Raw genomic sequence first — 12,217 nt, forward strand, 5'->3', positions numbered from 1 at the left:
CCTTGCCTCTGCCTCCCAAGAACTGGGATTAAAGGGACAATCCCCTTATTCCCTGGTTCACACACAAGAGCACTTTGAGATTGGACCTTGCAATGTAGCCCAGGCTAGCCTGGAACTCAGCATCCTCCTACCCGAGTTGATTTTCAGTAGTAGGATACAGTGGTAGGCAGACACAGGAGGGTCAAGAGTGCGGCTGCCGGTGGGCGTGGTGGCACATGCCTTTAATCCCAGCACTTGGGAGGCAGAGGCAGGCGGGTTTTCTTGGGTTTTTGAGGCCAGCCTGGTCTACAGAGTGACTTCCAGGACAGCCAGGGCTACACAGAGAAACCCCTGTCTTGAAAAAGCAAAACAAAGCAAAACAAAACAAAACAAAAAAGTGCGGCTGCATAGGAAGTTCCAGAGCAGCCTGCCTGGACTACAGCACATGCTGCCTCCATCCTTTCTCCTCGCAGGACAGACTCGCTGTCCAGACCGCAGTGTGGAGACGGTCTGACGGACCTTTGATGTTGGGTGACCAGAACGGGGCACCTGAGTGAGAGAAGCTGACTGATCAGGTCTGGCCAGGGAGTTTGGGATGGAGCTTGCTCAGGGGGTAGTGTGGGCTGTGGTTAAGGTGAGGACAACTGGGAAGTCAAGTTGGGGTGAAAGGTGCCCCACCCCCACTCCACCCATGCCCCGCAGAGAAGCACAGTGGGTACTGTACCCAGCTCACATCTTTATTACCAGGCGGGTGTGGGAATCCCCGATACCCCCGTCTGAGCCAGCCAAGCCCCGGAAACAACACCCTCCTTCCTGAGGGAGACCAGCTCCCTCCTGAGGGCCTCACAAGTTGGTGGAGGATGTAGGGATATTGGGGTCCACAGTCTTACAGGAGAGAGAGTCACATTTATAATCCGAATTCTCCCTCCTGAACTGGCGCTTGAAATGTTGTCCAACCCGGAACAGGGAGGCTACATCCAACAAGGCATTTTCAATGTGCTGCCCCAGCCGGTGTGAGTCCTGCAAAGAAGCAGATGGGGCGCTAGGGGAGGCCCGGGAGACGGGTCTGAGGGAGGAGGCCCGGGAGACGGGTCTGAAGGGGGAGGCTACATAAGGGACCCCTGGGATCTGAAGGGCTCAATCCCAGAGTTGAGAGAGAGAGAGAGAGAGAGAGAGAGAGAGAGAGAGAGAGAGAGGAGAGAGAGGAGAGAGAGAGAGGAGAGAGAGAGACTCTTACTGTTTCTGTGCTTGATTTCTTGCTGGAGATGTGGAAGGTGATTGCGTTTTCCCCCATGAAGATGTAGGAGATACCATACCCGTGGTCATGGGCCTGGGGCAGGGAGAGTGAAGCAAGCCGATAGCCCTGCCTACCCTCCATGCCCGCGGGGCAGGAGCCCCGCCTCACCCCACTTCCCCCCCCCCCAGCTGCCCAGAGGCTGGACCAAGTCCAGTTCACTCACAGGCCCAAATCCACCTCCAGAGGAAACGTAATCCGGATAATTGTGGACATCAAACAGGTGTGTCTGCTGCACAGGGATCTGGCTGGTGGACAGCAGCCATTGCTGCGACTGGGCCTGAGGGTAGCCGGTGGGCACACGAGCAGAAAAAAATTTTTTTTCCTCCACTGCAAGCCTGACCTCCTCCTACGCCAATTACCCCCAAATCAGTGGCTTTCCTCTGACCACGCTCCTCTCAACTAACCACGCCCTTTTCCCATGATGCCTTCTTTTCCACTCTGCTCTTTCTTCCTCCCTCTCCGTCTTTTTTTCTTTTTTTCCTTTATCTTTTTTTCTGAGACAGGGTTTCTCTGTATAGCCCTCGCTGTCCTGGAACTCACTTTGTAGACCAGGCTGGCCTTGAACTCAGAAATCCTCCTGCCTCTGCCTCCCAAGTGCGGGGATTAAAGGCGTGCGCCACCATCGCCACCCAGCCCTTCCTTTCTTTATGGTGCTGGGGGCTGACCCCAGGACCTGTAGCATGCCAGGCAGGGGCTCCACCACTGAGCCAAGCCCTTAGCCCTTCAGTGGGGGATTCCATGACTGATGCTCTACGGCTGAATCCCACTCTCCCCTCTGCACCCCACCCCACGTGGCTGTCTCTACACGTTCACTCTTCCACTCAGTTCTTCCAACACCACCCTCCTGGCTCTTAGCTCCTCCTTCCTCTGTCATCCCTTCTCCTCCGGAGCGTTTTCCTGACCTGGGTCAGGAAGGGCGACTGCACATGGAGGAGCCGGGACATGATGTACAGTGCGAAGAGGTGACGGTCAATCCCCTGCCCACTCATCGCCGCCTTCAGTAGAGCCTGGTGCTTGTCCACGGCCACTCTGAACAGGGCAAGGCACTGTTGGTCCTGGGTCCCCCGGAGCAGTCAGAGGTCATGGAAAGACAGGAAGAGGGCTTACATTGAGGTCCTGGAGTATATCTGGTCTCGAGCCAACTTCCAAGATGCCTGCAAGGCGGAGATATCTATCTACCCGACTTGGCAGAGAGGAAACGGGCTCAGAGAGCAGAAGCAACTTGTCCAGGGTCACACAGCGAGGAATGATACATGCCTGACATTCGGGACCGTTAGGTCCTCTGGGGAGCCACTGCATCTCACAGGTGAGGGAGCTGGGTTTGCGAACAGGGAGGTGGGGAGTTGTTTAGAGCAGAGGCTATAAATTTGAGGTATGGTGTAGACAGAGGTCATGGTCACACGGTGCCACGGTGGCTGAAGTGAGGAGAGCCAACAGAGTGGAAACCATGCATGCTGTCTGCAAAGTGTTCCCTAGTGCTGTGTGTCGTGTCATCCCTGCTAAAGCCCGGAACATGCTCTCCTGGTCTGTGGATAAGCCCTCATTTTGAATCCCCATGGTCAGAGCCGGTTGGTCCCTTGTGGATGCACCCCACCCCACCCCCCCGTCCGAGGCCCACACTCACTGTCTCCCTGTTGTCCATGGCCCTCACAAACTGGCAGGCCTCTCTGGTACAAGACCTCACTGTCTCTGTCCTGCCTTCCAGGAACAGTCGGGTCATGGCTGACTCATAAGTCAGGCAGAACTGACCCCTGTCCTGGGGGAAAGAGAAGATGAATCTGTCAGGTGGCCTTGGGACGTCTCTGCAGTCCAACCAACGACCTCGGCTTAAAGCATGGCGTGGAAATCAAGATGGCAGAGCCACACGCAACAGACTCACAAAATGGCCGACCCCACAACAAGATGGCTGACCCACACAGGATGGGTGAATGACCCAGAATAAGATGGCTTATTCACAACACGACGGTCGGTCAACCTACGTTAAGATGTCTGACCTACCAGGCTTGGTTGTCCATGCCTTTAGTCCTAGTACTTGGGAGGTAGAAGCAGGGTGGATCTCTTGTGAGTTTGAGGTTAGCCAGGGATACACGGTGAGACCCTGCACACCCCCACAGGCCCCTACGTGTCCCCTAAAGACTGATCTAAAACACAATGCGTGACCCATAAGATGGATGAGCAGTTGACCCACAGTGACAAGCGACCCCGAGGAGGTGGCTGGAGAGGCAGGCGTTGGAGGCTCCAAGGGAACAGGCACTGACCCGGAAGTGGGCCAGCTGCAGGACCAACTGGATGAAGCTGTCTGAAGAGACATGACAGCATTTGATGAAGCTCTTGCCAAAGTGGGAGAAGGGGAAGACGTGGCAGTCGATGTTGCCAGACAGGGTCTTGGCTCCCCTCAGGGCCAGCGAGATGGACGGCTGGATCTGCCAGAAAGGGAGGTGGGAGAAATGACTGGTGTTAACACGGCAGACAGAGGCAGAGCTTAGGTATGGATCTGGAAGGGAAGGTGGAGATGCGGTAAGGTGGGGTGGGACAGAAGGTGAAGAAAGGGAGAGGTTAAGATAGGGCGAGGGCAGCAGTGAGGGAGTGGGGTTCGACTCAGATGAAGGCAAGGACAGAGATGCAAGCAGGCTTGAAGAGGTTCGGAAAGAACCAGGCATGAAGGGGGCGGGGCTACGGTTGTTGGGACCTGCCCATCTGAGAGACAAAGTGCAGGGAATGGAGGTGAGAAAGAGACAGATAGAGAGGTGTTGGGGTGAGTCTTGGGACTCTAGGCAGCGGGTATGTTTGATGTGATATGAAAGTTGGTACAGGCAGTGGGGAATGAATTCAGGGAGAAGGTGAGGGACTTAATGGGCGCTACAGAGCCAAGCCTTACCTGCTCAGGAAGGTCCCACTGCAGGCGCTGGGGCTGCGGCAGGGTAGGATCAGGGTGCCCCTTGCAGTGGCCATCTGTGGCATAGCCCAACTGGAAGCACTCTGTGGCCAGGGTGAACTGGGGACAAAAGTGTCATTTACTTCCCCTTCTGGACTGAAGCCACTGCGGAGTCAGCAGGGCCCAGTGCTGCTGAGCCTGCACCCCCAGAACCCAATGTTGTGGGGTGTTTTAGGTTCCCACTGAGCAGGCCTTCTGGGCTCACGTTTCTACCTCGCTCAGCTGCCCTGGAACCCGTTTTGGTCTGATGTAGCCTAGACTAGCCTGTTATTTACGATGTAGCTGATGATGGTTCTGAACTTCTGATCTTCCCGCCTCCACCTCCTACGCGCTCAGACACGACAGGCAGCAGCACCTTAGCCATCTTACATGCTGCTGGGAACTGGAACCCAGGACTTCACAGGAAGTCCACCAGTTTGAGCCCAAAGCCAGCTTTGATTCCCTTGTAGCCCAGGCTGGAGTCAAACTAAAAGCCCCTGCTTCCCAAGAGCTTGGATTACAGATGTGTGCTACCGCGCTCTGTGTGTGTGCCAGTGTGAGTCCATGTATATGTGCATGAGTGTACATGTGTGCGGTAGCCTCCCGTGTGTGTGTGTGTGTGTGTGTGTGTGTGTGTGTGTGTGTGTGTGTGTGTCTGTCTGTCTGTCTGTCTGTCTGTCTGTCTCTCTTCGCATATGCATGGGTGGGGAGGTGTAACAGGCTCTAGGCTCACTGTCACTGTGCCTTCTTTCTTTATGGCCCTCAAAAGTCACTTTCCTGTCTCTGAGTCACAATGACACACCCACCCCAAGCAGGTCATCGTGGCAAGATGGTCATCTGCTGGGCCCTTCTCTGTCTCTGAGTCTGTATGTCTCTATTCTAAGGTCCTTCAGGGTGGTGAGGGTCCCCAGGCTTAGGAACTCACCTCCCACAAATGTCCCGAGACAGGGCAGTCGGCCCATGAGTGTTCCACGCTGAGGCCCAGCTTCCCATTGGAGAAGACGATGAGGGTGAAGGATTTGTCAAACCAGCTGCAGAAAGAGTTTGGATGGATCACCAAAGAGCCAGGGAGGAGAATGTGAGCAGCCGTGGGACTTCTGGTGTGGGGGTGTGCTTCGGGGGGGGGGCAGGAGAATCAGTAGAGGTGCCAGCCCAAGACATCCGGGAGTGCTGCCGATCCCCACAGGTGGTTTCAGACAGTCTCCACAGGGGCGTCAGATTTAGGGAATTGCTTTGTGGTTTTATTTTTCTAGGAAGTCAGCTCTGGAGGTGCTGAGAAGAGACCCTCAATCTTGGGTCTGCTGTTATGGTTAAATCACGGGACCACACGCCCTTAACTGACCACAGCTCAGTGGAGGAGCTGATCACGAGCTGTGACTAGCATCGGTGGAGTATCAGTTCACTAAACTGCCATGCTCAGGCTAGAGAACACCATACAGTTGCTAAACCTGAACAGGCACATCTATGTGTACTGACATGAAATGAGCATCAAGATATAAGTGTTGCCAGGTAGTGGTGGCGCACGCCTTTAATCCCAGCACTTGGGAGGCAGAGGCAGGCGGATTTCTGAGGTTGAGGCCAGCCTGGTCTACAGAGTGAGTTCCAGGACAGCCAAGGCTACACAGAGAAATTCTATCTTGAAAAAACAAACAAACAAACTGTGCGTGTGTGTGTGTGTGTGTGTGTGTGTGTGTGTCTGGGGTCCTGAAGAGATCGGTTCTCTGGGCTAGAGGTCTCTTATTTCCACCGAACTGTTTGGGGGTTGTAAGATATAAGGCGTGGGTCTGGCTGCCCCCTGTGAAGCCCTAGTCTCCATAAGTGTGTAGGTGGTATTGTGGGGGTAGACTCACCGGTCATGGCCTCGGCCAGCCAGCAGAGCGTGGGCATACGCATCCAGGGAAGCTGCAGGGTCCTCTCTGGTCAGTCCCGCGGGCTCAGAATCGAGGGACACAAAGAAGGCAGCCCCTTCCACAGCCTCCAGGGCAGTGGCTGCGTGGGTCTTCACCGACTCCCGCACCTGGGCCCACATACTCCTGTCCGAGTGGGATGGGCCTGAGCCCAGCTGGCCCTCTGCCCTGCCCAGCCTGTTCCCTGGAGCCCAGCCTGCCCCCCTGCAACCACAGGCTACTGGTCCTCACCTGGGAGCAGCCGTCAGAGCAGCTAGATGTTCCTCAAGGGGATAGGCTGGGGAGGGGTCATCCAGGATGTCCTGGAACTGCTGTTCCAGGGCCCGTGGGGACAGCAGGCCATTGGGAGAGTGAGTCCCTACACGGAAGAATCTGCCCCTGTGGAGGACAGCCACGTGTCGGCTGTCTTGAAGGTGACGAAGGCAGTCTGGAGGTGTAGGGAGCAGGATGAAGGTGGGAAAGGTTACATTACAGAACCGCCAGAGGATGACTTTGAACTCTTGTTCCTCACGCCTCTGCCTTCCCTGTGCTAGGTGACAGGTGTAAGCCACCACACCTCATTTATAACAGAGGGCCCTTCTGCATGTTAGGCAAGAAGTCTGCTCAGGGCTGGAGAGGTGGCTCAGTGGTTAGGTGTTTCCCCAGAGGACCCAGATGGCTGCTCAGAACCATGTGTAAACTCCAGTCCCAGATCTGATGCCCTCTCCTGGTCTCGACAGGTACTGCATACCCGTGGTGCACAGACACACATGCATGCACAGCGCTCATACACATACAATGAAATATAATTAAAGAAAAAGACGTGCAGGGCTGCAGAGATGGCTCAGAGGTTAACAGCACTGTTGCTCTGACAGAGGATCTGAGTTCAATTCCTGGCACCCACATGGCCTCCCACAGCCAGCTCTAACTCCAGTTCCGAGGGATCTGACACAGTCTTCAGGCCTCCGAGGGGCACCGGACACACAGGCGGTGCATGTGAATACAAGAGGCAAAACATGCATACCTGCCAGGCAGTGGTGGCGCATGCCTTTAATCCCAGCACTTGGGAGGCAGAGGCAGGCGGATTTCTGAGTTCGAGGCCAGCCTGGTCTACAGAGTGAGTTCCAGGACAGTCAGGGCTATACAGAGAAACCCTGTCTCAAAAAAACAAAACAAAACAAAAAAAAGGACTGGAGAGATGGCTCAGTGGTTAGGGGGACTGACTGCTCTTTCAGAGGTACTGAGTCCAATCCCCAGCAAGCACATGGTGGCTCACAACCATCTGTAATAAGATCTGTTGCCTTCTTCTGGTGTGTCTGAAGACAGCTACCTACGGTATACTCATGAAATGAGAGACTTCCTGGCTTGCTCCACCTTAAGCTATCTTTCCTTTTACACCACCTCAGGGACCAATGTTACTCCATCTCACTGCGGAGGAAACCAAGGCCCAGGGGGGACATGGGAAGCAATACAATCAGGAGAGACCCACGCAGGCCGGCTAGAGTCCTGCTCTTAGCCTCTGTCCCTGTTGCAGGCAGGGACAAGGACTGAGTAGGGGGTTGTCCTCACCTTTTTCCACCCCTGGAATCCGTGTAGTGTTGAACATCCTCTCATACTGGGCGGAACACAAGGGTCGCATTCCCATCAGCAATGTCTGCAGGAGGCCAAGGGCTCCTGAGCCAGGCTTGGCCCTCTGTGGTTCCCTGTGCCTCCATCCCCAGTCCATAGGAACGTTCCTTACCGGTGAGATCTCCTGCCGGTTCAGAAGGTGGCGATACAGGAGCAGGGCATGCACAGCATTGCCTGCGCGGGCTGCCTGCAGCGGTGTGGGGGTGACGTACAGAAAATCCTGCTCGGTGGCAAAGGGAGAGGACACAAAATACACTGAGGCCACGCTTGTTCCTGATGGGGGCCCCAGACAGCGCTCTGCACTTAGGTCATGGGTCACCAAGGCCCCGAGGCCCCTGACACCTGCTGCCAGCCTCTCCCTCTCCCTACTCACCATCATGTAGTAGGTGCTATTAATCAGTGAGCCTCGAGAGCGCAGGTACACAAACTCTTCCCACCAGTCGCTGACCTGGGAGGAGAATCAATCGGAGATGCACAGCTGGGGTGGCTGAGACCCCGAGGGAGAGGGATGGTGTGACCAGGGAGCCCACGGGTGTTCCTGTGTCACATGGGCAGAAAGGATCTCGGGGGAAGGGTTAGGATCTCGGGGGGTCAGGGGAGAAATTGATTATGGTTAACAACCAGCAATATAAGTCCGCAGATGAAGGATGATTTCATTAAAACCTGCTACCCCTAGTCCCAGCACTTGGGAGGCAGAGGCAGGCAGATTTCTGGGTTCGAGGCCAGCCTGGTCTACAGAGTGAGTTACAAGACAGCCAGGGCTACACAGAGAAACCCTGTCTCGGAAAAAAATCGAAAAAAAAAAAAAATAAACAAACCCAAACCCTGCTACCCCCAAGTTATGAAATATTGTGTAATTATTAACTAAAGGCACCGGGGAGGCTCACACTTCTAATCCCATGGCTAGGAAGGCAGAGACAGAATTGCTGGGACCTGCTGGCCAGACACCTTAGCCCAATCCTCCAGGGAGGGACCCGGTTTCAAAAAACAAGATGGAGCTGGGGATATGGCTCGAGTTAAAAGCACTTGCTGCGCGTGTAGAGAGAGGACCTGGGTCTGGTTCCCGACACCCACATGGCAGCTCACAACTGCATCTAACTCCAGCTCCAGGGGATCCAATCCTCCACCCTCTTGGGGCCTCCGTGGGTAATGCGTGTATGTAACACATCCACACATGCAAACATGCAAACACTCATAACAAAATCTTCAAACAAATCAACCAATCACAACTGTACGGTGCCCCCGAGGGGTGACAGCTGAGGTGGACCTCTGGACTGCACACGCGCGCGCACACACATGTGTGCACACCTGCACACACACACATACACATACATACACAAACCAGTAAAGCACATGTTTAACAACACAGAATGAGCATCAGTATTCACTTGGTGGAGCGCTTTGCCGGCCACATTCTGGGTGTAGTGCTGCCTCAAACTGGGATACAACCCCAAGTCCTCTTGCACATACTTAAAAAAAAAAATTAGATTTATTTATGTGCTTGGGTGTTTTCTAGGCACCTATGTCTGTGTACCACCACCTCCGAGGTCAGAAGAAGGAATCAGATCCTTGGGAACTGGACTTACAGGGGCTTCTGAGCCACCATGTGGGTACTGGAAATCGAACCCAGGTCCCTTGTAAGAGCAAGACGTTCTCTTGACTATTGAGCCATCTCTCTAGTCCGTGTATATACTTTTAAAGAGCAGAATCTGGCCTAAGAGCATGAAGAAAGAAGGAATAAAGTTAGACCACTAGGGCTGGAGAGATGGCTCGGTGGTTAAGAGCATTGACTGCTCTTCCAGAGGTCCTGAGTTCAAATCCCAGCCACCACATGGTGGCTCACAACCATCTGTAATGAGAACTGATGTCCTCTTCTGGTGTGTCACAGTACAGTGTACTTACATATGATAAATAAATAGATCTTTAAAAAGAAATAATAAGCCGGGCCTGGTGGCGCAGGCCTTTAATCCCAGCACTTGGGAGACAGAGGCAGGCGGATTTCTGAGTTCGAGGCCAGCCTGGTCTACCAAGTGAGTTCCAGGACAGCCAGGGCTATACAGAGAAACCCTGTCTCGAAAAACCAAAAAAAATAAAAAAAAAAAAAAAAAAAAATAGAGCACTAAGGTCTGGCCTATTCCAGCTCCTGCAGACAGTTAACATTAATTGCTAACCCCACTGCCCCTGGGGCGCTCCACCCCAGAACCTCTTTCTTTCTCCTGCCTCTGTCTTTCTAGCGTCCAGATTAAAGCATGAGCCACCAGCTCCAGTCAAGCCCAGCGCTTGAATTAACCTAAACGTGTGTTATTCTCCGCAGCTTCCTCTCCCTCTCCAACTTCCAGTGTCCCGGTCGTCCTTCCAACCCTACCCGCCTCGTCCTGTTCCAAATCTTTCCAGCTCCCTAGTACATTCCTGAGAAAAAACCCATCACTCTAGGCTTCCCATCCTTGCACGCCCTTGTTCTGGCCAAAGTGGAGCCCCTTTCCATACTCGTTGAACATTAGCCTCTTCCACTTCTCCTAAGTCCTGCTAACAACTGGACAGTTCGGGTCGCTGTCGGGGTCTCTGTCCACCTCTGAGATATTTATAGCTTCAGCTTTCCTCTTCCCCACCTCTCAGACGCCCGTTCCATGTTACCGTCTCCAGTTTCCTACATTAGCCATGGCTGGCATTCTTGATTCGTGTGACTCATTCTGTGCCTCAGTTTCCTAAGAAGCTCAACTCAAAGTGTAGCCACGGGCCTAGCTCCCAAACTAGCTAACCACCTAAGAAACCGTCCGGGAGCTGGAAATGGTGGACAGATTCATGTTGGAATTCTGGTCCTAACACAAGTAGTGGGACTCAAACACAGAGAGGGGATCCTGAAGTAATTCCAATTTGAGGGGCATCAGGGGGTGGGGTGGGGGGAGGGCCCTGAGCATGGAGGCGGGGCTTAGAGACTGCCGAAGGGACGGGACTACTTGCTGAAATTCCATCATCCAGCAAATCACAAGCAGGGCTGGGGCAGGTCAATCACTTGGATAGACCAACAGATGCCAATCACTGCAGGGCCGGGCTGGGCCCCGAACTCACGTAGTTGGAAGTACACCAGGACTTGAGTTGCAAATAGAGCTGTAGCCGTGGTGCCTGCAACCTCAGGAAGTCGTTTGCCAGCGCTGTAGCGCGGTCGAAAGCGTCGTCTCCAAGCACAGGGCGTACAGACTCTAGGTACTACAGGCAGACCAGGACCTGAGCGTCAGGGCCCCGCCGCCTGCCCGAGGCCGCCCCACCCCAGGGCACGCCCACCTTGCGCACGGTCTCCTGCGCCGTGGGCACAGGCTGCCGCGGGAGCGCGCGCTGGAAACTGAAAAGCCTCGGGTGCCTCCCGGAAAAGATTCTGACCAAGGCCTGCGGGACAGAGGAGAGGACCCAGTTGGGGCAAGGAAGAGGGAGGGCGAAGATGATATAGGGGGAGGGAGTAAGGAAATGAAGGGGGAAGGATGGAGGAGAGATGATGGGGCCGAGAGGACGGAGGCGATGGAGGAGAGAGGGAGAATGGAGATGATGGAGAAGAAGAGAGGACAAGATGATGGATGGGGAGGGAAGAGGGAGAATGGAGATAATGAAGGGAGAGAGACAGAGTGAAGAACAGGATGAGAGGACAGAAGTGATGGAGAGAAGGGGAGGGGAGGGGAGGGACGTTGACCCAGAGGACAGAGATGATGTACGATGTATGGAGGGGGTACAGTGAATAGAGATAGTGATAGGGGGATAGGAAAACAGCATGAAAAGACGGAGAAAACTGAGGACAAAATGGGAGCCAAAGACCCAGAGAGAACGGGGTGGGGGTGGGGTATGGACACAGAGACAGCTCCGCGATTGTTCTGAGAGTCTAGATCTTCACATACCAGCCAGGTCTTCGTGGGTGAGGACATGGCGCCATGAGGTTCCAGAAGCCAGCCATGGTGGGACAGAAGGAGCCTCAGAGCCACATGAAGGGTGAAGATGAGGGCTCCCCACAGACACAATGCAAACACTGCTGCTGCCAAGAGCCCCTGGAGCTGATGGTGCTGTCCGCCCCTTGGAGGAAAATGAACAGAGGGCACCCCTGAAGCTGTGCAGTGGACGGAGCTGCAGAATGGGCACTCCGGACAACCACGTCTGACAGACATTTCTTTACCTTATAAAGTGGGTGTGTCCCTCTGTGGGTGTGCCCTTGGGAGACACCAAGCTTCTAAAATCACTTTCCTGGGACCGGGGAGTACACCAGGGCAGAGGACTCGCCTAGCATGCGAACGCCCTGGGTTTAATGCATAAGCTGGGTGTGTTGGCACAATCCTGCAATCCCAGCACTGGGGAAGCAGGGAGATGAGCTGAAGTCCATCCTTGGCTACATTGTGAAATGGAGGACAGCCTAGGTTATATGAAACCCTGCCGTAAAGAAGCAGCCGGGCGTGGTGGCGCACACCTTTAATCCCAGCACTCGGGAGGCAGAGGCAGAGGCAGAGGCAGAGGCAGAGGCAGAGGCAGAGGCAG

The 12,217-nt window shown here is 54.5% G+C and overlaps 1 protein-coding gene and 1 long non-coding RNA gene across 2 annotated transcripts in view; one reads left to right on the plus strand and one right to left on the minus strand.

Moving 5' to 3' along the window:
- Nucleotides 1-695: 695 nt before the first annotated feature.
- Cpt1c (carnitine palmitoyltransferase 1C) overlaps nucleotides 696-12,217 on the minus strand; it is a 15,093-nt gene continuing 3,571 nt past the window's right edge. The window contains exons 4-19 of the mRNA XM_021195814.1: nucleotides 11,590-11,761; nucleotides 10,988-11,089; nucleotides 10,775-10,912; nucleotides 8,079-8,153; nucleotides 7,818-7,925; nucleotides 7,646-7,730; nucleotides 6,329-6,524; nucleotides 6,041-6,223; nucleotides 5,116-5,221; nucleotides 4,155-4,271; nucleotides 3,535-3,699; nucleotides 2,901-3,032; nucleotides 2,179-2,331; nucleotides 1,440-1,553; nucleotides 1,217-1,309; nucleotides 696-999 (exon numbers count right to left, since the gene is read on the minus strand). Of these exons, the coding sequence (XP_021051473.1) occupies nucleotides 823-999; nucleotides 1,217-1,309; nucleotides 1,440-1,553; nucleotides 2,179-2,331; nucleotides 2,901-3,032; nucleotides 3,535-3,699; nucleotides 4,155-4,271; nucleotides 5,116-5,221; nucleotides 6,041-6,223; nucleotides 6,329-6,524; nucleotides 7,646-7,730; nucleotides 7,818-7,925; nucleotides 8,079-8,153; nucleotides 10,775-10,912; nucleotides 10,988-11,089; nucleotides 11,590-11,761 (2,116 nt within the window). The 3' untranslated portion in view covers nucleotides 696-822. The remainder of the gene's footprint in view (nucleotides 1,000-1,216; nucleotides 1,310-1,439; nucleotides 1,554-2,178; nucleotides 2,332-2,900; nucleotides 3,033-3,534; nucleotides 3,700-4,154; nucleotides 4,272-5,115; nucleotides 5,222-6,040; nucleotides 6,224-6,328; nucleotides 6,525-7,645; nucleotides 7,731-7,817; nucleotides 7,926-8,078; nucleotides 8,154-10,774; nucleotides 10,913-10,987; nucleotides 11,090-11,589; nucleotides 11,762-12,217) is intronic.
- Nucleotides 10,799-12,217, plus strand: part of LOC110320011 — a 4,424-nt gene continuing 3,005 nt past the window's right edge. Inside the window, exon 1 of the long non-coding RNA XR_002380441.1 lies at nucleotides 10,799-11,159. This is a non-coding gene — a long non-coding RNA (uncharacterized LOC110320011). The remainder of the gene's footprint in view (nucleotides 11,160-12,217) is intronic.

This window comes from Mus pahari, chromosome 1, assembly GCF_900095145.1.
Source record: "Mus pahari chromosome 1, PAHARI_EIJ_v1.1, whole genome shotgun sequence".
NCBI classification, from domain to species: domain Eukaryota; kingdom Metazoa; phylum Chordata; class Mammalia; order Rodentia; family Muridae; genus Mus; species Mus pahari.